The following is a 26,922-nucleotide window of genomic DNA, read 5'->3' on the forward strand; positions in this document are numbered from 1 at the left end:
CAGACATCCCTCCAGTTGCACCTCTCAGCACATTTACATCCAAAAGTCTCTCTTTCACGCGCCTGTCAATTAACATGTAATCCAATAATGCTCTCTGGCCATCTCTCCTACTTACATACGTATACTTATGTATATCTCGCTTTTTAAACCAGGTATTCCCAATCACCAGTCCTTTTTCAGCACATAAATCTACAAGCTCTTCTCCATTTCCATTTACAACACTGAACACCCCATGTATACCAATTATTCCCTCAACTGACACATTACTCACCTTTGCATTCAAATCACCCATCACTATAATCCGGTCGCGTGCATCAAAACCACTAACACACTCATTCAGCTGCTCCCAAAACACTTGCCTCTCATGATCTTTCTTCTCATGCCCAGGTGCATATGCACCAATAATCACCCATCTCTCTCCATCAACTTTCAGTTTTACCCATATTAATCGAGAATTTACTTTCTTACATTCTATCACATACTCCCACAACTCCTGTTTCAGGAGTACTGCTACTCCTTCCCTTGCTCTTGTCCTCTCACTAACCCCTGACTTTACTCCCAAGACATTCCCAAACCACTCTTCCCCTTTACCCTTGAGCTTCGTTTCACTCAGAGCCAACACATCCAGGTTCCTTTCCTCAAACATACTACCTATCTCTCCTTTTTTCATATCTTGGTTACATCCACACACATTTAGACACCCCAACCTGAGTCTACGAGGAGTATGAGCACTCCCCACGTGACTCCTTCTGTTTCCCATTTTTTTAGAAAGTTAAAAATACAAGGAGGGGAGGATTTCTGGCCCCCGCTCCCGTCCCCTCTAGTCGCCTTCTACTACACGTGAGGAATGCGTGGGAAGTATTCTTTCACCCCTATCCCCAGGGATAATATATATATATATACATACAGTGGAATTTATATATTTTGGGAGCAGCTAAATGAGTGTGTTAGCGGTTTTGATGCACGAGACCGGGTTATAGTGATGGGTGATTTGAATGCAAAGGTGAGTAATGTGGCAGTTGAGGGAATAATTGGTATGCATGGGGTGTTCAGTGTTGTAAATGGAAATGGTGAAGAGCTTGTAGATTTATGTGCTGAAAAAGGACTGATGATTGGGAATACCTGGTTTAAAAAGCGAGATATACATAAGTATACTTATGTAAGTAGGAGAGATGGCCAGAGAGCGTTATTGGATTACGTGTTAATTGACAGGCGTGCGAAAGAGAGACTTTTGGATGTTAATGTGCTGAGAGGTGCAACTGGAGGGATGTCTGATCATTATCTTGTGGAGGCTAAGGTGAAGATTAGTATGGGTTTTCAGAAAAGAGGAGTGAATGTTGGGGTGAAGAAGGTGGTGAGAGTAAGTGAGCTTGGGAAGGAGACCTGTGTGGGGAAGTACCAGGAGAGACTGTGTACAGAATGGAAAAAGGTGAGAACAATGGAAGTAAGGGGAGTGGGGGAGGAATGGGATGTATTTAGGGAATCAGTGATGGATTGCGCAAAAGATGCTTGTGGCATGAGAAGAGTGGGAGGTGGGCTGTTTAGAAAGGGTAGTGAGTGGTGGGATGAAGAAGTAAGAGTATTAGTGAAAGAGAAGAGAGAGGCATTTGGACGATTTTTGCAGGGAAAAAATGCAATTGAGTGGGAGAAGTATAAAAGAAAGAGACAGGAGGTCAAGAGAAAGGTGCAAGAGGTGAAAAAAAGGGCAAATGAGAGTTGGGGTGAGAGACTATCAGTAAATTTTAGGGAAAATAAAAAGATGTTCTGGAAGGAGGTAAATAGGGTGCGTAAGACAAGGGAGCAAATGGGAACTTCAGTGAAGGGCGTAAATGGGGAGGTGATAACAAGTAGCGGTGATGTGAGAAGGAGATGGAATGAGTATTTTGAAGGTTTGTTGAATGTGTCTGATGACAGAGTGGCAGATATAGGGTGTTTTGGTCGAGGTGGTGTGCAAAGTGAGAGGGTTAGGGAAAATGATTTGGTAAACAGAGAAGAGGTAGTAAAAGCTTTGCGGAAGATGAAAGCCGGCAAGGCAGCAGGTTTGGATGGTATTGCAGTGGAATTTATTAAGAAAGGGGGTGACTGTATTGTTGACTGGTTGGTAAGGTTATTTAATGTATGTATGACTCATGGTGAGGTGCCTGAGGATTGGCGGAATGCGTGCATAGTGCCATTGTACAAAGGCAAAGGGGATAAGAGTGAGTGCTCAAATTACAGAGGTATAAGTTTGTTGAGTATTCCTGGTAAATTATATGGGAGGGTATTGATTGAGAGGGTGAAGGCATGTACAGAGCATCAGATTGGGGAAGAGCAGTGCGGTTTCAGAAGTGGTAGAGGATGTGTGGATCAGGTGTTTGCTTTGAAGAATGTATGTGAGAAATACTTAGAAAAGCAAATGGATTTGTATGTAGCATTTATGGATCTGGAGAAGGCATATGATAGAGTTGATAGAGATGCTCTGTGGAAGGTATTAAGAATATATGGTGTGGGAGGCAAGTTGTTAGAAGCAGTGAAAAGTTTTTATCGAGGATGTAAGGCATGTGTACGTGTAGGAAGAGAGGAAAGTGATTGGTTCTCAGTGAATGTAGGTTTGCGGCAGGGGTGTGTGATGTCTCCATGGTTGTTTAATTTGTTTATGGATGGGGTTGTAAGGGAGGTAAATGCAAGAGTCCTGGAAAGAGGGGCAAGTATGAAGTCTGTTGGGGATGAGAGAGCTTGGGAAGTGAGTCAGTTGTTGTTCGCTGATGATACAGCGCTGGTGGCTGATTCATGTGAGAAACTGCAGAAGCTGGTGACTGAGTTTGGTAAAGTGTGTGGAAGAAGAAAGTTGAGAGTAAATGTGAATAAGAGCAAGGTTATTAGGTACAGTAGGGGTGAGGGTCAAGTCAATTGGGAGGTGAGTTTGAATGGAGAAAAACTGGAGGAAGTGAAGTGTTTTAGATATCTGGGAGTGGATCTGTCAGCGGATGGAACCATGGAAGCGGAAGTGGATCATAGGGTGGGGGAGGGGGCGAAAATTTTGGGAGCCTTGAAAAATGTGTGGAAGTCGAGAACACTATCTCGGAAAGCAAAAATGGGTATGTTTGAGGGAATAGTGGTTCCAACAATGTTGTATGGTTGCGAGGCGTGGGCTATGGATAGAGATGTGCGCAGGAGGATGGATGTGCTGGAAATGAGATGTTTGAGGACAATGTGTGGTGTGAGGTGGTTTGATCGAGTAAGTAACGTAAGGGTAAGAGAGATGTGTGGAAATAAAAAGAGCGTGGTTGAGAGAGCAGAAGAGGGTGTTTTGAAATGGTTTGGGCACATGGAGAGAATGAGTGAGGAGAGATTGACCAAGAGGATATATGTGTCGGAGGTGGAGGGAACGAGGAGAAGAGGGAGACCAAATTGGAGGTGGAAAGATGGAGTGAAAAAGATTTTGTGTGATCGGGGCCTGAACATGCAGGAGGGTGAAAGGAGGGCAAGAAATAGAGTGAATTGGAGTCATGTGGTATACAGGGGTTGACGTGCTGTCAGTGGATTGAAGCAAGGCATGTGAAGCGTCTGGGGTAAACCATGGAAAGCTGTGTAGGTATGTATATTTGCGTGTGTGGACGTGTGTATGTACATGTGTATGGGGGGGGGTTGGGCCATTTCTTTCGTCTGTTTCCTTGCGCTACCTCGCAAACGCGGGAGACGGCGACAAAGTATAAAAAAAAAAAAAAAAAAAAAAAAAAAATATATATATATATACATACAGTGGAATTTATTAAAAAAGGGGGTGACTGTATTGTTGACTGGTTGGTAAGGTTATTTAATGTATGTATGACTCATGGTGAGGTGCCTGAGGATTGGCGGAATGCGTGCATAGTGCCATTGTACAAAGGCAAAGGGGATAAGAGTGAGTGCTCAAATTACAGAGGTATAAGTTTGTTGAGTATTCCTGGTAAATTATATGGGAGGGTATTGATTGAGAGGGTGAAGGCATGTACAGAGCATCAGATTGGGGAAGAGCAGTGTGGTTTCAGAAGTGGTAGAGGATGTGTGGATCAGGTGTTTGCTTTGAAGAATGTATGTGAGAAATACTTAGAAAAGCAAATGGATTTGTATGTAGCATTTATGGATCTGGAGAAGGCATATGATAGAGTTGATAGAGATGCTCTGTGGAAGGTATTAAGAATATATGGTGTGGGAGGAGAGTTGTTAGAAGCAGTGAAAAGTTTTTATCGAGGATGTAAGGCATGTGTACGTGTAGGAAGAGAGGAAAGTGATTGGTTCTCAGTGAATGTAGGTTTGCGGCAGGGGTGTGTGATGTCTCCATGGTTGTTTAATTTGTTTATGGATGGGGTTGTTAGAGAGGTAAATGCAAGAGTTTTGGAAAGAGGGGCAAGTATGAAGTCTGTTGGGGATGAGAGAGCTTGGGAAGTGAGTCAGTTGTTGTTCGCTGATGATACAGCGCTGGTGGCTGATTCATGTGAGAAACTGCAGAAGCTGGTGACTGAGCGTTACCTTGCACACATGAGGGGGGAGGGGGTTGTTATTCCATGTGTGGCGAGGTGGCGATGGGAATAAATAAAGGCAGACAGTATGAACTGTGTATATGTGTATATATGTATATGTCTGTGTGTGTATATATATGTGTACATTGAGATGTATAGGTATGTATATTTGTGTGTGTGGACGTGTATGTATATACAAGTGTATGTGGGTGGGTTGGGCCATTCTTTCATCTGTTTCCTTGCGCTACCTTGCTAACGTGGGAGACAGCGACAAAGCAAAATAATAATAAAAATAACATTTCAACGTATACATACACAGACATATACATATGTACATATTCATACATGCTGCCTTCATACATTCCTGCCACGAAACCACCACACATGAAATGGGACCCCCCTCCCCCGTTGTACACACGAGGTAGCACCAGGAAAAGACAGCAAAGGCCACATTCATTCACACTCTAGGTGTGATGTGTAATACACCGGAACCACTGCTCCCTTTCCACATGCAGGCCCCCACAAAACTTTCCATGGCTTACTCCAGATGCTGCACATGCCCTGGTTCAATACATTGACAGCATGTCGACCCCAGCATACCACATTGTTCCAAATCACTCTATTCCTTGCACGCCTTTCACTCTCCTGTATGTTCAGGCCCCAATCGCTCAAAATCTTTTTTCACTGTATCTTTCCACCTCCAATTTGGTCTCCCACTTCTTGTTCCCTCCACCTCTGACACATATATCCTCTATATCAATCTTTCCTCACTCATTCTCTCCACGTGACCAAAGCACTTCAACAACCCTCCTCTGCTCTCTCAACCACACTCTTTTTATTACCACACATCTCTCCTACTCTTTCATTACTTACTCGATCAAACCACCTCACACAACATGTCCTCAAAAATCTCATTTTCAACACATCTGCCCTCCTTCATACAACCCTATCTATAGCCCATGGCTCACAACCACATAACATTGTTGGAACCAATATTCCTTTCAAACATACCTATTTTGATCTCCAGGATAACGTTCTCGCATTCCACACATTCTTCAATGCTCCCAGAACCTTTGCCCCCCTCCCAACCCTGTGACTCACTTTCACTTCCATGGTTCCATCCGCTGCCAAATGGATGGGTCTTTCTTCATCTGTTTCCTGGTGCTACCTTGCTGATGTGGGAAACTGCAGAAGTTGGTGAGTGAGTTTGGAAAAGTGTGTGAAAGGAGAAAGTTGAGAGTAAATGTGAATAAGAGCAAGGTTAATAGGTTTAGTAGGGTTGAGGGACAAGTTATTTGGGAGGTAAGTTTGAATGGAGAAAAATTGGAGGGATTGAAGTGTTTTAGATATCTGGGAGTGGACTTAGCAGCGGATGGAACCATGGAAGTGGAAGGGAGTCACAGGGTGGGGAAAGGGGTGAAGGTTCTGGGAACGGTGAAGAATGCGTTGAAGGAGAGAACCTTATCTTGGAGAGCAAAATTGGGTAAGTTTAAAGGAATAGTAGTTCTAACAAGGTTATATGGTTGCATGGACTATGCATGGACTATGGATAGGGTTTTACGGAGGAGGATGGCTGTGTTGGAAATGAAATGTTTGAGGACAATATGTGGTGTAAGGTGGTTTGATTGAGTAATGAAAGGGTAAGATAGATGTGTGGTAATAAAAAGAGTGCGGTTGAGAGAGCAGAAGAGGGTAGGTTGAAATGGTTTTGGACATATGGAGAGAATAAGTGAGGGAAGGTTTACAGAGAGGATATGTGCGTCAGAGGTACAGGGAAGAAGGAGAAGCAGGAGACCAAATTGGAGGTGGAAGGATGAAGTGAAAAAGATTTTGAACGATCAGGGCCTGAACATACAAGAGGGTGAGAGGCGTGCAAGGAATAAAGTGAATTGGAATGATGTGGTATACTGGGGTCGATGTGCTGTCAATGGACTGAGCCAGGGCATGTGAAAAGTATGGGGTAAATCATGGAGAGTACTGTGGGGCCTAGATGTGGATAGGGAGCTGTGGTTTTGGTGCATTACACATGACAGCTAGAGACTGAGTGTGAATGAATGAGGCATTTTTGTCAGTATTCCTGGCACTGCCTCACTGAAACAGGGGATAGTGATGATGTTTTCCTGTGGGGTGGGGTAGTGACAGGAATGGATGAAGGCAAGCATGAATATGTACATGTGTATGTATGCAATGTCTGTGTATGTGTATGTATAAGCATGTATATGTTGATATGTATATGTATGTATGTGTGCGTATGTGGAGATTTATGTATATATATGTGTATATAAGTGGATGGGCCATTCTTTGTCTGTTTCCTGGCTGACGCGGGAAACAGCGATTACATATAACATATACATATCTGTTATCGTTAACTAAGTTCTTTTCCCACTGGGTGGATAACAAGCTAATGAACAATGCCATCTATTCCTTCACCTAACAGCTTCATCACTGTGCACCATTTTTTTCACATTTACTGTGGGTCTCCAAAATAACATTCTAAAGAGATTTACATATACTTTAGTCCTTCAATATTCTGAGGGTGTAAGTCACTCTAAATTGACTAAATAGATGATATGACTTACAAGAAAAAGTATAAGCAATATAGTAACTTTAATTTATCTAGTCATGCTTTTATTTTGAATCTTGCAACAAAAACACTGATGAAAAAAACAATTACTTATGACAGGTCCCCATAAAGTTTCATAAGGTATATCTAATTTTCCAGAAGGTCACAAAATCATGCAATCATTCCTTTACCTGAGATGCTGTCGTGCTACTTACCACTTGTACATATACCCATTTTCTTTGACTTGGTGACAAGAGAATGATGATACAACATCAGGTTTCTTGAGCCACTGTGATAACCTGACCACTTCAAATCGATCATTTTCTCTGCTACCTATACCAAATAACAAGAGAGTAAAGTTATAAGTAACAGGTTTGGTAAATTTAACAAGTGGAAGTGGTGCATCACACTTTAATGTGCACAAATGAGGGATATCAAAATGGCTTGTAGGGAAGCAAGCTGCTGGGTGGAATTTGTCAAGTCCATTCAAATCAAAGGAGTGGATAAACTAAGATCCAATATAACTAGAAAAAATTTAGCACAAGAAAAGAACTTGAAACATATGTATCATCTTTTCTGGGTATAGGTGGCAAAATTTTCTGCTACTGTTCATTGCTTTCCAGAAAAATCATTCCTTTGATCCTGGACTATATTGGGCTTAAAGAAAGGCTCAAGCTATCATAAAATGTATGTATGATAAAGTAAATACATGGGTAATGATAAAAATAAGAGAAAACACAGGTTAGCAGAATGATATGGAAAGAAACAGCTGAAAAGTCATGCTTATACTGATGCCGTAATGTCTACAAATGCACACAGGCTAAAGTGCTAGGGGAAAATTCTGCTTGCATTATTTTCTTAACAGTGATAAGCATGGCAGGGGCAAAATATGCCCCAATCATGGACATGGCACATGCATAATATGCCTGAATTATAGGCCTGCCATGGGCAAAATATGCCTAAATCATGGATATGACACAGGTAAAACATGCTCCAATTATGGGCATGGTATGGGCAAAATACACTCCAATCATGTGCATGGCACAAGCAAAATATGCCCTATCATGGGTATCTTAAGAGAGATGAAAAAAAATATGAGACAAGGAATGAAATATTCAATCACAGCATCTCATGTATTTGCTGATTTGACTCTTAAAGGGAGATAGGTTAAAGGAAGATTGAAAGATGAAAGGAATTCCACAATTTTGCTGCATCAAGAAAGAAGCTTTATCTTAATGTTGAAAGTTTTCCCACAGAATCTATGGGAAGTAGCAGCCAGAAATGAGTCATGGGTCCAAGCACTGATAGCAGGCATATACAAAAACAGCTCAAGAGAGAAGTGGCCAATACAATACCTACAAAACAGGGAGAGGGTAGTAGCATCAAAGCAGACAGAAGGGGATGGTTAAAGAGATGAAACAACCGGAGAAGTAATGAAACAAAAGGCTTTTGAATCCATCCTGGCTAACAAAGAGGTGGATGAGCAGTACTCAGCACTAGAGTGAACGAGAACCATACAGATGAAAAATATCTGCTAAGAAAAATAATTACAGCACCTATACAAGACCCCAAGACTTTGAGAATGATTATGTGGGGTTTTCAGGATAGAGTGGAGGATATGTTATGCCCAACATGATTATGTTATTGCTCAGCTGAATTGAAGTGCTATAAGATTGATGAGGAAATCAAATGACATTTAGATAAGAGATGTATGTAAAATTGCATTTTAGCTTGACTGAATTCAACCAGTTTACTGTTTCCCCATTCCAAAAGATAGAATAAGGTTAGCAGTTGAATAGATCATTTACAAAGAGAAGAAAGAGTAGGACAGACCCCTAGGGGATAACAATGCCAACATGAGGAGTAATTTGCTTAATCAATGGATCAGCAACAAAGGATGCTATGCAACAGAGAATAGAAGCCAAAGGGAAGAAATTTAAAAAGGAAAAGACCTATGCCACGCAGTCAAGTGCTTTGGAAATGTTGAGAACAACAACAAAAAGATTCAACAAAATTCTTGAGAGGTGAGCCATACATGACTCATGTACAAGAAAAGATCACCAATGATACTTGCACCATGAAAGACATATAGTTGATCAGAAAGATGGGAATGATATTGTAGCATAACAGGGGACAGATGGAGCATATACATGTCTAAAGAAATACTATATCTTTTTAATACCTACTTGCCTTTACCGCTCCACAGAGGCAGCATCAAGAACAGATGGCCAGGCTTTCTTTTTGTCCCTACTTTTATATGTTGAAATGCAAAAGAAGAGAATTTGCATTACCCTTCTCCTATCACTTCTACTTGCCTTCTATGATAGATAGGAGATATAAGGGTAGCATTCTTTTTCCCCTACCCCCAGGAATAACATGAATAATTATTCTATGTGAATGGTTTTGTTTACGTCCAGATAAACATTACATAAAAAAAAGACAAAGTAAATTCAATTCAATGGATGTGTGAGTATTAATGAAAATGAAAGAAAACACTAATGGCTTATGATTCTCAATGCAAGAAACAGTACTGCAAAGTCTTTCCATTCAATAAAACAGCATTTTCAATATATAAGATAATGAAGAATTGAATGACATTGGTTATCTCTTTCTTAAGCAATGTTATCATCATATTAACATCAACTATTTATTTATCTATTATTTTGCTTTGTCACCGTCTCCTGCGTTAGCAAGGAAGCGCAAGGAAACAAACGAAAGAATGGCCCAACCCACCCACATACACATGTATAAACATACACGTCCACACACGCAAATATACATACCTATATATCTCAATGTATACATATATATATACACACACAGACATATACATATATACACTTGTACATAATTCATACTGTCTGCCTTTATTCATTCCCATCGCCACCTCGCCACACATGGAATAACAACCCCCTCCCCCCTCATGTGTGCGAGGTAGCGCTAGGAAAAGGCAAAAAAGGCCCCATTCGTTCACACTCAGTCTCTAGCTGTCATGTAATAATGCACCGAAACCACTGCTCCCTTTCCACATCCAGGCCCCACACAACTTTCCATGGTTTACTTCAGACGCTTCACATGCCCTGGTTCAATCCATTGACAGCACGCTGACCCCGGTATACCACATCGTTCCAATTCGCTCTATTCCTTGCCCGCCTTTCTCCCTCCTGCATGTTCAGGTCCCGATAACTCAAAATATTTTTCACTCCATCTTTCCACCTCCAATTTGGTCTCCCACTTCTCCTCGTTCCCTCCACCTCTGACACATATATCCTCTTGGTCAATCTTTCCTCACTCATTCTCTCCATGTGACCAAACCATTTCAAAACACCCTCTTCTGCTCTCTCAACCACACTCTTTTCATTACCACACATCTCTCTAACCCTTACATTACTTACTTGATCAAACCACCTCACACCACATATTGTCCTCAAACATCTCACTTCCAGCACATCCACCCTCCTCCACACAACTCTATCCAGAGCTGACACCTCACAACCATACAATATTGTTGGAACCACTATTCCTTCAAACATACCCATTTTTGCTTTCCGTGATAATGTTCTCGATTTCCACACATTCTTCAAGGCTCCCAGAATTTTCGCCACCTCCCCCACCCTATGATTCACTTCTGCTTCCATGGTTCCATCCGCTGCCAGATTCACTCCCAGATATCTAAAACACTTCACTTCCTCCTGTTTTTCTCCATTCAAACTTACCTCCCAATTGACTTGACCCTCAACCCTACTGTACCTAATAACCTTGCTCTTATTCACACTTACTCTTAACTTTCTTCTTTCACACACTTTACCAAATTCAATCCCCAGCTTCTGCAGTTTCTCACATGAATCAGCCACCAGCACTGTATCATCAGCGAACAACAACTGACTCACTTCCCAAGCTCTCTCATCCACAACAGACTGCATACTTGCCCCTCTTTCCAAAACTCTTGCATTCATCTCCCTAACAATCCCATCCATAAACAAATTAAACAACCATGGAAACATCACACACCCCTGCCGCAAACCTACATTCACTGAGAACCAATCACTTTCCTCTCTTCCTACACGTACACATGCCTTACATCCTCAATAAAAACTTTTCACTGCTGCTAACAACTTGCCTCCCACACCGTATATTCTTAATACCTTCCACAGAGCATCTCTATCAACTCTATCATATGCCTTCTCCAGATCCATAAAAGCTACATACAAATCCATTTGCTTTTCTAAGTATTTCTCACATACATTCTTGAAAGCAAACACCTGATCCACACATCCTCTACCACTTCTGAAACCACACTGCTCTTCCCCAATCTGATGCTCTGTACATGCCTTCACCCTCTCAATCAATTGCCTTTGTACAATCACACTATGCAAGCATTCTGCCAATCCTCAGACACCTCATCATGAATCATACATACATTAAATAACCTTACCAACCAGTCAACAATACAGTCATCCCCTTTTTTAATAAATTCCACTGCAATACCATCCAAACCCGCTGCCTTGCCGGCTTTCATCTTCCACAAAGCTTTTACTACCTCTTCTCTGTTTACCAAATCATTTTCCCTTACCCTCTCTCTTTGCATACCACCTCGACCAAAACACCCCATATCTGCCACTATTTCATCAAACACACTCAACAAACCTTCAAAATACTCACTCTATCTCCTTCTCACATCTCCACTACTTATTATCACCTCCCCATCAGCCCCCTTCACTGAAGTTCCCATCTGCTCCCTTGTCTTACGCACTTTATTTACCTCCTTCCAAAACATCTTTTTATTCGCCCTAAAATTTAATGATACTCTCTCACCCCAACTCTCATTTGCCCTTTTTTTCACCTATTGCACCTTTCTCTTCACCTCCTGCCTCTTTCTTTTATACATCTCCCACTCATTTGCATTTTTTCCCTGTAAAAATTGTCCAAATGCCTCTCTCTTCTCTTTCACTAATAATCTTACTTCTTCATCCCACCACTCACTACCCTTTCTAATCTGCCCACCTCCCACGCTTCTCATGCCACAAGCATCTTTTGTGCAAGCCATCACTGCTTCCCTAAATACATCCCATTCCTCCCCAACTCCCCTTACCTCCTTTGTTCTCACGTTTTTCCATTCTGTACTCAGTCTCTCCTGGTACTTCCTCACACAAGTCTCCTTCCCAAGCTCACTTACTTTCACAAGTCTCTTCACCCCAACATTCTCTCTTCTTTTCCGAAAACCTCTACAAATCTTCACCTTCACCTCCACAAGATAATGATCAGACATCCCTCCAGTTGCACCTCTCAGCACATTAACATCCAAAAGTCTCTCGCGCGCCTATCAATTAATACGTAATCCAATAACGCTCTCAGGCCATCTCTCCTACTTACATACATATACTTATGTATATCTCTCTTTTTAAACCAGGTATTCCCAATCACCAGTCCTTTTTCAGCACATATATCTACTAGCTCTTCACCATTTCCATTTAAAACACTGAACACCCCATGTATACCAATTATTCCCTCAACTGCCACATTACTTACCTTTGCATTTGAATCACCCATCACTATAACCCGGTCTCATGCATCAAAACCACTAACACACTCATTCAGCTGCTCCCAAAACACTTGCCTCTCATGATTTTTCTTCTCATGCCCAGGTGCATATGCACCAATAATCACCCATCTCTCTCCATCAACTTTCAGTTTTACCCATATCAATGTAGAATTTACTTTCTTACACTCTATCACATACTCCCACCACTCATGTTTCAGCAGTAGTGCTACTCCTTCCCTTGCTCTTGTCCTCTCACTAACCCCTGACTTTACTCCCAAGACATTCCCAAACCACTCTTCCCCTTTACCCTTGAGCTTCGTTTCACTCAGAGCTAAAACATCCAGGTTCCTTTCCTCAAACATACTAACTATCTCTCCTTTTTTCTCATCTTGGTTACATCCACACACATTTAGACACTTCAGTCTGAGCCTTCGAGGAGGATGAGCACTCCCCGCGTGACTCCTTCTTCTGTTTCCCCTTTTAGAAAGTTAAAATACAAGGAGGGGAGGGTTTCTAGCCCCTGGCTCCCATCCCCTTTAGTCGCCTTCTACAACACGTGAGGAATGCGTGGGAAGTATTCTTTCTCCCCTATCCCCAGGGATAGGGGAGAAAGATTAAACAGTCCTATATTTTTGATAGAATTACATTTCAATAAGGTGAACATAGAGAGGGAACATAGTTCACACATGACACGGCTTATAGCAATTAAGGAATCTCTGGAAATCATAGGAAAGAACCAAAATCAATGCAAGTCTGATTATAAGTACATACTGTCACCATCCTCATCTTCAATACTGAAAACATCCCCTTGGTTGCGGTAGAGCTTTCCCCGATCTTGAGGACTCACATGGCGATCTATGGTCAAGCTCTCACCATTGGGATTTGTGATGTATTCCACTAACTTTTCCTTCATTTCCACAGACTGAAAAAAAATGAAACCACCCTGACAAAGGAAACTGCTATTCATGTAATGTTATAAACAAAGTGTTACAATTCTTTTAAATTTAGCAAATCAGCCTCATCTCCCATGATATTACCATTCTCACGAAAAAAATCCCATTTCATTTGTAATTCCAGTTTCCAGTTAGTCTCATCAATCAGATGTGCAAATCAGCAGAAACATCCTCCTTATTCATGGTCTCTAGAACCCTTAATGATACAAAAGGAATTTGGGTTGTTAACTTTCTCCATAAACATAAATATATAGTGCTCATAGAACTTTTATTTAGAACTCAACATCTGAACTATAATGTCATAAAATTGCATTAATAAAGCTTCTTGTATGACTCATCTCCTACCAAAATTCCAAGATCTTTCCATCCAAGGCCATCTATATCTTCTTAAAATCTCAAGTTTCATAACTTTCATTCCTATCTATCTATCTATCTATCTAATTCTCTGATGCCCATTCCCTTTGGGAGCTCCCTCAAGGGGGTGGCCATGGCAAAAGAGTCTTCATACCTGACAAACTCCAGTGCCGCTTCTAAGCCTCTACTGCCTCACCCTTAGCAGGTCACAGCAAGAGGGCAACTATAGCACAGTGTTTTCAGAGGCTCCTGCCTAATGTTCCTACAAATTTGTTCTAATATGTCTATACAATATTCCTGCCCAAAGTTACAACCTACTACAACAATCTACTGTTCCCAGGAAATGCTCCTACCATTTACTTCTAGCAAATGTTTCTACCCAAGGCTCCTGTCCAACACTCCTACTTACTGCTTTTATATAATGTGGTGAGCAAAGTGCTCATTGCAGGAAAATCTAGAGGTGCACTGATAGCAATGCTAAGACCTAAGACATACAAGCTACAAAGAAATTCATGCAAGCCTATCCTGGAGAACTGACTTTTTAAGAACTCTGTAAAGAGTTATCTAAACATCATGAGCCAAAGCTGTCAGACACAGTAGCAAGATGAAAATTCTATAAAAGAATTAGGTGACTAGGAGAGAGTGTTGTCTTGAAAGAATCAACAGAGCACTGCAATTTTAGCTCTTTGATGACAGACCCACAAGATAAAATGTTGCATGACCAGTTGACTGTATTAATGATGAACAGATTCAAGAAAACTTCTGGCATTAGAGCCCAAGACTACTGAGATTCTGTTGTCCAAGAAAATCCACAATCAGGCTGTGGCCAATAGAAGCAACACAGAGGGACGTGTCAGATATGAAACAGCCACCATCCTTGCATGCTGTGACACAAGGTCCACCCTGTTGGAGATGTGGTGAAGTTCATCATCCAAACAGCTATTGGGCCTGAGACAAGAGGCACCATAACTGCCAAAAAAGTCTCCCATAAATGTCAGCAGTTTCAGCAACATGATTGGACTAAGAGAAGAATGAATGGATAGGCATTCCCTAGTACTATAGCAGTTTCAAGCCTTCTCCAAACAACACACCCAAGAGAGAGCCTTCACCAAGAGGAAGGACAACAGTGTCAAGAGGGGGAGGAGGGTCACCAGGAGGGATAGGAGGACTGCCAAGAGGAGGGAAAATGTATCAAGTGGCAAACATAGAAAACAGGAAGAAAGATTACAAAATAATGATGGTGTTGAGAGAGGTTGAGACTATTTTGAATTCAGTTCAGTACTATATCATAGTAGTGGAAACATGAGAGATACAAATGGAAAGTGTTCACCTATTTACAAGTAGACTGAATATTGAAGGGCATGAGACAGATTTGGAGAAAGACATTGCTGCAAGTTCTACCATAATTAATGAACAAGTTTATGAGAGTCTGTGTGACAAGGTACCCAGATTACGAGAGAAACTAACAAAAGATAATGTGATATTGAAGTTATACACGGGAGAAAGAGTGATAGTTAAAGATGTCATGAAAGCTCATGTCACACACCATGATTCAGTATATGAGTTGTCAGTAGTAGTAGTAGCAGAAGCAGGTGATGGAAAAAATTTGTTAGGCAGGAACTGACTACAAACACTCCAGAATGATTGAAAGAATTTAGTGTTTAATGTACAAGAACATTTGGATAGCAATGAAAAGTCTGAGAAGGATTTAAAAATGAAGTATGCTGGTGTATTTGAGGAAGGTTTGGGCAAATATACATGAGGGAGGACCAAAATTCATGTAGATACTACCGTACAGCGAAAATTTTTGAAAGCTCACCCACTGCCTTTTTCTTTGACAGAGGCCACAGACATAGAATTGGACAGGTGGGTAGCAAATGGAACACTCACACCAGTGGAAATCTCAGAATAGCCCACTATGACAGTTGTTGTGTCCAAGCCATCCTAACAAATTAGGATTTGTGGAGACTTTTAAGTGACAGTACACCCAGTGGCTGAGAGGGACATTTTTCCAGTACCAAAAATGACTTATTCACCAGTTTGGTAAAAGGAAAGTCTTTCTCAAAATTGGACTTGAGTAGTCCTTATCAAAAGATGTTATTGGATGAAGAGTCAAAAAAAGTATTGTGTGATAAACACACAGAGGGTTGCTCAGGTATAACAGATTACCCCATGGGATCATGAGGGCAACTTGGATTTTCCAAAGAGAACTGTACAATTTACTGAAAGATAATCCACACACTGTTGTATATCTACATGATAATTTGATCAATGGAAGCACTAAAGCAGAACATAAAGCAAACTTGACCAAGGTGGTAGAGATTAAAGAAAAAGGTTTGAAGCTGCATTTTGACATATGTGAGGTTGTTCAAAAGTGTGAGTTATCTATGACACAAAATTGATGCACAGGGCATTCATGTATCACAAATTAAAGTAAAAGCAATTGTGGATTCACCCAGACCAACAGATGCAAAAACATTGCAATCATTCTTATGGGGTACAAATTGTTATGGTAAATTCTTCAGAAACCTCTCTTTAGTCCTTGTGCCATTGTATATGTTGTTAAGGAAGGGGGCTCAATGGCAGTAGTTGCAACCACAAGAATCTGCATTTAAGAAAGCAAAGCAGATGTTGCCTGGTGAGGTTTTGGTACATAATGATCCAGATGGGCCTCTTGTTTTGTCATGCAATGCATCAATGTATGGTGTAAGGGCAGTGCTAGCACACCAAAATGAAGGATCAGAACAACCTATAGCTTTTGCTTCAAACAAATTGGATGATTCTGAGAATAATTATATACAAATTAACAGGAAGAGTTTAGTAACAGTGTCTGGAATATGCCATCTTCACAACTATGTGTATGGAACATCATTCATATTAGTCACTGACTACAAGCCCATAGTTTCACTTTTACACAAACACAAGGCTTTGCCCAGTATAGCTAGTGTGAAAGTACAATGTTGGGCCATCTCACTTGCAGCTTATGATTACCAGTTGAAATTTAGAAATGGTCATAACAATGAAAATGTTGACCAACTGAGTAGGTTACCATTAGTAGAGAAACCAGCATGAGCACCACTCCCCACAGATACCATATTGTTGCTAGAGCACACTAAAGATTCACCAGTTGGAGCTAATTACATCTGGAAATGGACAGCATATGATCCAGAATATGCTAAGGATTTAAGGTTTTGTCTTTTAACACAAATGGTTAATCAAAAGCTGCTTAGGTTCCAGAGTTTAAGTCATTTAATGTAAGTAGAGATGAACTTGGTACAAACGAAGGTGGCATAATGAGGGGGAACAGAGTAGTGGTTCCTCCATCAGGACAACAAAGTGTATCAAAAGAAATGCACAAGGCTCATCCAGGTATCTCCACAATGAAGAGGATAGCTAGATCATGTTTGGTGGCCTAATTTAGATATGGGTTTATCTATCTATCTATATCTCTGACTTCCCAAACTCTCTCATCCCCAACAGACTTCATACTTGCCCCTCTTTCCAAAACTCTTGCATTCACCTCCCTAACAACCCCATCCATAAACAAATTAAACAACCATGGAGACATCACACACCCCTGCCGCAAACCTACATTCACTGAGAACCAATCACTTTCCTCTCTTCCTACATGTACACATGCCTTGCATCCTCAATAAAAACTTTTCACTGCTTCTAACAACTTGCCTCCCACACCATATATTCTTAATACCTTCCACAGAGCATCTCTATCAACTCTATCATATGCCTTCTCCAGATCCATAAATGCTACATACAAATCCATTTGCTTTTCTAAGTATTTCTCACATACATTCTTCAAAGCAAATAAGAGTATAAGAAATATAAGAAATATAAGAATATAAGAAATATAATAATAAGGGCAGCCTTTAAGGGAATTTAAGGTAAATGATGAAATGCCAGTGGAAAATTATAGCGGTAAGGGAGTTTGTTGGGTACCAAGAGCAGTAGTGGAAGTAACTAGACTCCTGTCATAAAAGACAGAAATGTATGATAATAGAGTTCTCAGAAGACATATCAATTAAATGTGACTGAGAAGTGTAAAGTTGTCAGAGCAGGGAGCTCTAAGGTAAGTAATCATACAGGAGGGGGGTTTGGATGGTATGAGTGACATGCAGCAGGACACAAGACATATGAGCTCTGGGCAAATCATGAGTCAGGAACCTGATAAAACACTTGAAGATCAAAGACAAAGTAACATCAGTTTTCCAAGCCAAATAGAGTATGATATATGTTGGGAGAGACCTGGAGCAAGTTAATCCTGTATGGTTCCTTCAGGAAGCTCAGTGAAAATTAAAACAAGGTCTGGAAGTCATAAATAAACATGTGAGATTAGATTTGTGCCTCTTCAATAAATTCTCATTTATTTCTCATACTTCTCATTCATACAATATTGCTGGGATGACTATACCTTCAAACACGACCATCTTCCACCTCCCAGATACTGATCTCCCTTTCTGCACATTCCTCAATGTTCCCAGAACCTTAGCCATCTCACTCATCCGTTGAATCACCTCAGCTTCCATTGTTTCATTTACTGCCATGTCCATTTCCAGGTATCCACAATGCTTCACTTCCTCCAAGTTTTCTCTATTCAAACTTACATCACAACTAACATGTCTCTCTCCACTCTTAAATGTAAAACCTTGCTTTAATTCACATTTACTATCAACTTTATCTTTTCACATACTTTCCCAAACTCATATACCAATTTCTGCAATTTCTCACTTAAATCTGCCATCAGTGCTGTGTTATCAGAAAATAAAAACTGACTCATCTTCCAAGCCCCTCTCTCTAAGACCCAAGCATTTACCTCCCACAACACCCCATCCATAAACTGATTAAACTGCTATTAAACACTTAAACACCCATCCTTCACACCCATCTTCACCTGGAATCACTCATCCTCCTCTCTCCCTATTCACACACATTCCTTACTCTCTTGATAAAAACTCCTGATGGCATGCAGCAACTTTCCTCCCATACCATACATTTGTAGCACTTTTAACAAAGCATCTCCATCAACCCTATCCTATACTTTATACAGACCCATTAATACCATATACAAATCCCTTTGTGTCTCTAAGTACTTCTCACACACATTTTTCAAAGCAAACAATTGATCCATACATCCTCTTCCACTCCTGAAACCACACTATTCCTCCCTAATCTCATGCTCTCTGCATGCCACCACCCTCTCAACCATCATACTTCTACACAACTTACTAGGTAGAGATAGGCAGCTAACGACCAGGGGGGTAGGTTAAGAGTACTACCAACTTGGGTATCGGGAGGATTAGTAACAGTTGTGTAGTAAGCCAGCACTTAAACGGTTGTCAAGATGCCCTTCTCTGACCTAGGTAGCTGTCTTTCCTTTCTGCTTCAACCATACGTGGACTACTGGCTTTCCGTCAACAAACATACAATCTCTCCTTGTTATACATAGCACTTGACAACACTCAACTCACGTAGCTCATTCTTCGTAACTACAGATTCTCCAGCGGTGAGCACTATGCGCTAGCTCAGCCTTTTGGTAAAATGGTAAAAGGATTAGATTTCAGTAGTAGGTAGGAACATTTAGGCATGAGCTTAGGTAGAAGTAATAGGCAGGAACATTTGGTAGATGCAGGTAGTAGTAGTCAGTAGGAACATTAGGCAGGAGCCTCTGCCAACAATGCGCTAGAGTTGTCCTCTGCCAGCGGCCTGTTAAGGATGAAGCACTTTCATAGCTTCATTTACTCTCACCTTTCCCAATTCTACACCTAATCTCTCATGATATCTCTTCACAAAAGCTTCTCTACCAAGGTCAGATACTTTCATCATCCTCTTCTCATCTACATCATTTCCTCTTTTCAGAAAACTTCTACAAATCTTCACCTAAACAAGCAGCACGTAAGGATCAGGCACCCCACCAGCTGCTCCTCTCAGCATATTCACACCTAAGAGCCTCTCTCTTGCACAACCATCAGTTAGAATGTAATCCATAAATGCCTACCTACCATCTTTCCAACTCCACATAAACGTCCATATGTCCCTCTATATAAACCAGGTAGCCCTAATCATCAGTCCTTTTTCAGCAAACTACTCCAAAAGCTGATCATCAGTTCCATTCACATTACTAAATACTCCATGCCTCTAGCCATACCCCACAACTGCCACATTACCCACTTTTGCACCTAACTCTATCACAAATATCTCATCTCTCACCTCACTTAGTGATTCCTCTCATGGCCAAGTGAATAAGCACTAATAATTATACACCTTACATGATACACTTTCATTTTTACCCATATCAGTCTGGGGTTTGTTTGCTTACATTCTATCACATATTCCAAAAACTCCTTCATATAAGGAGTCAATACGTATATCAGCTCTGAAATATTGTTACCACAACTAAACACTGCAATATCTCTTGAATATACAATTATAAAGCTCTTACTCTCATTTTGAAGACTGAGGATAAGGAGGAGAACTTGTTCATGAAAGACTGCTGGGGCTTGGGAGATGCTATAAAATCTTCATGGTCAGCTGGCTCGGAGGAATGTGACTGACTGTCTGGGGCACACACAAGACAACGTTTGGAATCATGGTCAGCAAGGCTTTCATTTATATTATGAACTAGAAGATCATGGATGGCTGAAAAAGTAATGATGACAAAATCACATTGTGATGCATATCTACATAATTACAATTCAAATTATTTACACATGAAAATAAAGTCAACACAGAGTAACACTGATTAAGCAATACTTATCCAAAAACTAATCTCTTATGCCACTTTGCAAATTCACTTGTGTAGACAAAAGGAAAAACAACTTTGAAATGACAGCCACCTTTTAGAATACTGACATGATAAAACAAGAAAACCTGTCTCACACACTTGTTCAGATCACTGTTATGATATCATAACTCATAATCTTAGCAGGAAAATAAAATAACGACACAAGTAGTCTTCAAGACACAGTTTATGGTCTAAAAGTAAAGTTGAAGCCACTGGCTTGAAATTCATTGTTGCCTGTTTGCAATTACCTAATCATACTATACTTGGATGGGGCCCCATCTCTTAAACACTCTAATATGTTCTGCCAAGATTGGATATCCTCATAAGTCAGGACATTAGATATGATATAGCCTACAAGTCAAATCCAATCCATAACAAGCTAACTGAATTATGAATAAAACAGAACAGAAGTCCTGGTAAAACAGGAGGACCTTTCAACTTGGGAACATGAGTATTATCAAGCTCTAACAGAATTATGAATAAAATAGTACAGTCATACCAAAACAGGAGGACCTTTCAACTTGGAAATATGGGTAGTATAACTTAAAAAAATTACTTAGTCATGAAATGATGCTCAGCATCAACATGGTCAAAGACTGCCTGCAGCTGACAACTCATGATGTTATCAATTTATAAAACTGATGGAGAAAACATCTATAATCAACCCTTTGGCCATGGAGCTATTTTCTAGCAGCACTCACAAGGAGTGTCATTATTCAGTAAAATAATAAAATGGTAACTCATCCTTTATTTTTTACTACTACATTGCTATTCTTTACATACAACACTCTGTGTGTGTGTGTGTGTGTGTGTGTGTAAGTGTGTTTGCTTGAGGAGAGAAGTCTAGGTGTTCTAGGTCCGAGTGAAACAAAGATAAAAAGGCATGGAGGAAGAAAGATTTGGGAATTTCTTGGGGCAAAGTTCGGAGTTAGTATGAAGGTGAGAGATATGAAAGGGGTAGCCCTTCTGCTGAAGGATGAGTTGTGGAAATGTGTCAAAGAGAGTAAGGGAGTAAGGTGATTACAAAAGATGGGTGATTATTATACCTGGTCATGAGAAGAATGATGAAGCTGAGTGTTTTGGAAGCAGCTAAAGGAATGTGTCTGTTGCAAGTGACCACTCTCTTTACTTTGTAAGAAAGGGAGTGACTGTATTGTTGATTGGTTAGTAAGGGTTTTTAATGTCTATATGGATCATGGTGAGGTGACTGATGACTGGTAGAATGCATGTAAAATGCCATTCTACAGAGGCAAGGGGGATAAATATGAGTGTTCAAACTACAGAGGCATAAGTTTGTTGAATGTGCCTGGTAAGTTGTATGGGACAGTACTGATTGAGAGGGTGAAGGCACGTACAGAGCAACAGATTGGAGAGGAGCTTCAGAAGTGGTAAAGGATGTGTGGATCAGGTGTTTGTTTTAAAGAATGTGTGTGAGAAATACTGATGACTTAGTTTGGAAGAGTGTGTCAAAAGGAAACCTTGAGAGTAAATGTGAATAAGTTTAGCAGAGTCGAGAGACAGGTTAATTGGGGTGTGTCTGAATGGAGAAAAATTGGAGTAAATGAAGTGTTTTAGATACTTGGGAGTGGACATGGCAGTGAAGAGAACCACAGAAGAGAAAGTGAGTCATAGGGTGAGTAAGGTGGTGAAGGTTCTGGGGTGCTAAAGAATGTGTGGGAGGAGAGAACATTATATGGAGAAAGAAAAATGGGTATGTTTGAAAGTATAGTAGTCCCAACAATACTGTATGGATGCGAGGCGTGGGCTACAGATAAGGATGTGTGGAGGAGGATGGATATGTTGGAAATGAAAGGTATGAGGACTATATGTATGGTGAGGTGGTTTGATCAAGTAAGTAGTGAAAGGGTAAGAGAGATGTGTGGTATTAAACAGAGTTTGGTAAGAGACCTGAAGAGAGTGTGCTGAAATAGTTTGGACCTATGGACAGAAAGAGAAGAATGGTTGACAAAGAGGATGTGTCAAAAGTAGGAAAAACAAGGAAAATGGAGACACCAAACTGGAGATGGGAGGATGGAATAAAAAAGACTTTGAGCACTGGGGCCTGAACATGCAGGAGGGTGAAAGGCATGCATGGGGTAGAGTGAATTCAGATGATGTGGTATACTTGGGTCAATGTGTTGTCTATAGACTAAACCAGGGCTTGTGAAGGTCTATGGGGCCTGGCTGTGGACAGGAAGCTGTCGTTTTTTTGCATTACACTTGGCAGTAAGAGAATGGATGTGAGAGGATGCAGCCTTTCATTGCTCATGGTGCTACCTCACAAACGCAGGAAAAGACAATAAAGTGTAAAAAAAATTAGTTAATTTTTTTATTTGACCTATGAGCTTTTCAAAGATTCTATTACCACCACCTGAAAACTCAGTAAATCTACCAAATGTAAACTAATATAATCATATGTTATAATAAAACAAGGAAAGAAAATGGTACTCACCATGTGATCCCAGTACCTGTGGGAAACTTATGAATGCATCTCACCTGAATCAATTTCTTTGGTTTTCTGAAGCAATCAGGAAAACCAAATCCAGAGTAAATCATGAATCCCTTTAAACTTTTTTCCTGTATAACTTGGCTGCAACAAATGACCCAGAAGAAAATGATGAAACAATACAAGGATTCTCCAGATACATGGCATTGCTTTTAATGTTCTGAGAATCAAAACTGGGAATAAAGACAGAATATAGCTTACCATGATAACCCCCTTTGGCTAAACTGACGTATTGCGTGTTGCGCTGAAGGAATGATGCTACTACCATATGTACATACTGGTCTTCCTGCTCCCGTCCTGAACCAATGAAACACAGGTGCTGGCCACAGCCGGGGGTTTCTGAAGCCACAGCTTGACGCTGAGCCATGAAGAGACCTTGGACGGCAGTTTGAAATGAGGCTGGGTGTTGAAGCATCTGTAAAAACCACACACTAACATTACATTTTGTGAAAAATAAAGGGTGGGAGGCAGTAAAGGATACTTACCCGAGAATCTAAAGAATAATAATCAGCTGACAAAAGAAAGCTGCCTACCATCTACAACTCATTTTTCAATTTAAAAATCCTAACTGTGCCCCAGCTCTGAGCTGCACTACATATTCTAAACTTTCATATATTGTTGTAAACAGTGTTGTCTCCCTGTATACCTCTGCTTCCTTACACCATACTTCACCTTACTCTTATTAGATATCCTACCTTACATGGCAACCTAAATCTTTTTTTCCAACATGTTCACCATTTCCTGAGTTAGCCAAGAAGTGACAGGAGCAGACATCAAAATGGCCTCATCTGCTCAAATCCATTTTATAGCTGTCATGTACAATGCATTAAAACCAGAGCCCCCATCCACATCCAGGCACCTTTCTGTGGTTTTCAACAACCACTCAACATGTCCTGGTTCAGCCCACTGACAGCCCTCTGTAAACCAAATTGCTAAAATTTGCTCCATACCTTGTACATCCCAAACCTCCTACATGATCAGATCCCGAGCCTTCAAAGCATCTTTCATTCCATCCTTCCAATACCTCTTCAGTTCTCCTTTCACCTTGTTCATTCCACTTCTGATGTGTATACCCCCTCTTACCCATCCTTTCCCCACTCATCATCACCATACGTCCAAACAATTTCAGCATAACCTCTTCCAGTCTCTCATAAATACTCCTCTTGCTACCACATCTCTCTCTTACTCCATCACTCATTATTTCATCAACCCTCTTCACACAAAAGATTCTCTTCAAACATTACAATTCCAACACGTTCACCCTATCCTTTACATTTATGAGTGTATCTAAGGCTCAAGCCTCACACCCATACAGCACTGACCGAACTACTATATCATCAAATCATCAAACATAACAGTCTTTGCCTTCAAAGATTGCAATCTCTTTCCACACACATGTGCTAAAGGCTTTGGACCTCTAACACACCCTTTACTCACTTCAGCTCCATGTTTCCATTTGCTGTCAATCCCCTCCCAAGCAACTAATACATTCCACTTCCTCCATGTCCTCTCCATTCAAACTCACACTCTAAATAACCTCTTCCTCTTCACTGCTAAACCTAATAACCTTGCTTTTATGCACAATGACTCACCTTTCTCCTTTCAAATCTGTTTCACACTCAGAAACCAGCTTCTGCAATTTTCCACTTGAACCTGCCACCAATGCTAAGTAATCAGCAAACACCCAGTGATTCACCTAAGCCCCTGACCTTTAACTGATTGCTTACTGACTGCTTTCATATAGATCATTGCATTCACTTTCTCCATTAAGGATATCCATAAACAAATCAAACAGCTATGATGATATCACACACCACTGACACAACACACCTACACCTAGAAAGACTCATTCTCCTCTCTTCCTACTCTCACTCATGCCTTACACTCTTGATAAAAACTCCTCAAAGCTTCTAACAGCTTTCCTCCCACACCATATATTCACAACACCTTCAACAGAGCATCTCTATTGTATGCTTTCTCCAGATCCATAAATACCACATACAGGTATTATGTTTCTCTAAGTATTTCTCATAAAAATTCTTTTAAGCAAATACTTGATCCACACAGCCTCTACCACTTTACATAAAGCCACACTGTCCCTCCCCACTATGAAGCTCTGTGCAAGTACCACCCTTTCAATTAAGATTCTCCCGTACAACTTACTAGCTACACTGAACAAACTTATACCTCTTTGATTTGTACAGTCACTTTTGTCCCTTGCCTTTATACAATATCACTGTACAGGCAGTCTATGAATCCTTAGGGGTCTCGCTATGACCAATACATATACTGAAAATCCTAATTAACCAATCAACACAATCATGTTCTTTCTTAAGAAATTTAACAGCAATCCCATCCACTCCAACAGGTTTGCCAAAACAAACTTCATTTCATGCAACACTTTCACCATCTCTTCTCTTTTCATTAGACCACTTTCTATGACCCTCTTGCTTCACCTACCTCTATGTCCAAGACATCCCACATTTGTCTCCCTAACACTGAATGTATTAAATAATGGTTCAAAATACTCACTCCATCTCTTCACTTTATTTCTGCCTGTTACCACTTCTCCATTTGCCCCCCTTTACTGAATTTCCCTTTTGTTCTCTTGTTTTCTTCACACTATTAACCTCCTTCCAAAAAATTTTCATATTCTCCCTGAAGTTTGCTGATACTCGATCATCCAAACTCATACTTGCTCTCTTTTTTTGGCCCCTGTACCTTCTTCTTGACCTATCTCTTTCTCTTGTACATCTTCCAAGCACTGCATTTCTTCCCTGCAAATAATGCCCATACACCTCTCTTTTCTCTTTCATCACCACCTTAAATTCTTCATTCCTACACTCACTACCCTTTCTCACCTCTCCATCTCCCACCTTCAGCATGCCTGGAAGGTGAGTCAGTTGTTGTTTGCTAATGACACAGTGCTGGTGGCAGATTCAAGTGAGAAAGTGCCGAGGCTGATGTCTGAGTTTGGGATAGCATGTAGAAAGATGAAAGTAAAGGTAAATAAAATCAAGGTTATTAGGTCTAACAGTACAAAGTTAAAGGTAATTTGGAGTGTGAGTTTGAATAAAGAACTTAGAGGAAGAGGAGAGAGAACCATAATCCACAGCCCCAACCCTGAACTACCATCTATTCAAAAGGAGGCAGACATGTCCCTCATCACCCACCACCATCCAAGCCAGGGGAGGCTAATATGACCTCCAGCCATTACCAATGCCAGGGGAGGCGGACATGTCCCTCAGCACCCACCATCCAAGCCAGGGAAGGATAATATGACCTCCAGCACCCACCTCCAATGCCAGGAGAGGCAGACATACCCTCAGAACCCACCATCCATGCCAGGGAAGGATAATATGACCTCCAGCACCCACCTCCAGCCATTAACAATGCCAGGGGAGGCAGACATAACCCTCAGAACCCACCATCCATGCCAGGGGAGGCAGACATAACCCTCAGGACCCATCCCCACCCATCAACCATGCCAGAGGAGGCAGACATGTCCTTCAACACCCACCATCCAGGCCAGGGAAGGCAGACATGTCCCTCAGCAACCACAATATCCACCACCCAGGTCAGTGGAGGCAGACATGACCCTCAGCACCCATCCCCATCCACAACCCAGACCAGGGGAGGTGGACATGACTCTCAGCTCCCACTCCCACATACCACCCAAGCAAGGGGAAGCAGATATGTCCCTCAGCAGCCACCCCCACCCACCATC

General features: G+C 41.0%; 1 protein-coding gene across 6 annotated transcripts in view; it reads right to left on the minus strand.

Moving 5' to 3' along the window:
- Nucleotides 1-26,922, minus strand: part of TBC1D23 (TBC1 domain family member 23) — a 138,031-nt gene that overhangs the window by 19,071 nt on the left and 92,038 nt on the right. For 5 of the 6 annotated variants that reach the window (XM_071693296.1, XM_071693298.1, XM_071693293.1 and 2 more), the window contains 4 exons: nt 23,397-23,610; nt 20,348-20,544; nt 13,358-13,508; nt 7,260-7,377 (listed from right to left, as the gene is read on the minus strand). In XM_071693296.1, coding sequence (XP_071549397.1) covers nt 7,260-7,377; nt 13,358-13,508; nt 20,348-20,544; nt 23,397-23,610 — 680 coding nt within the window. The remainder of the gene's footprint in view (nt 1-7,259; nt 7,378-13,357; nt 13,509-20,347; nt 20,545-23,396; nt 23,611-26,922) is intronic. The other variant, XM_071693295.1, reaches the window with a different exon arrangement.

Source organism: Panulirus ornatus, chromosome 55, assembly GCF_036320965.1.
Source record: "Panulirus ornatus isolate Po-2019 chromosome 55, ASM3632096v1, whole genome shotgun sequence".
In the NCBI taxonomy this organism is placed as follows: Eukaryota; Metazoa; Arthropoda; class Malacostraca; order Decapoda; family Palinuridae; genus Panulirus; species Panulirus ornatus.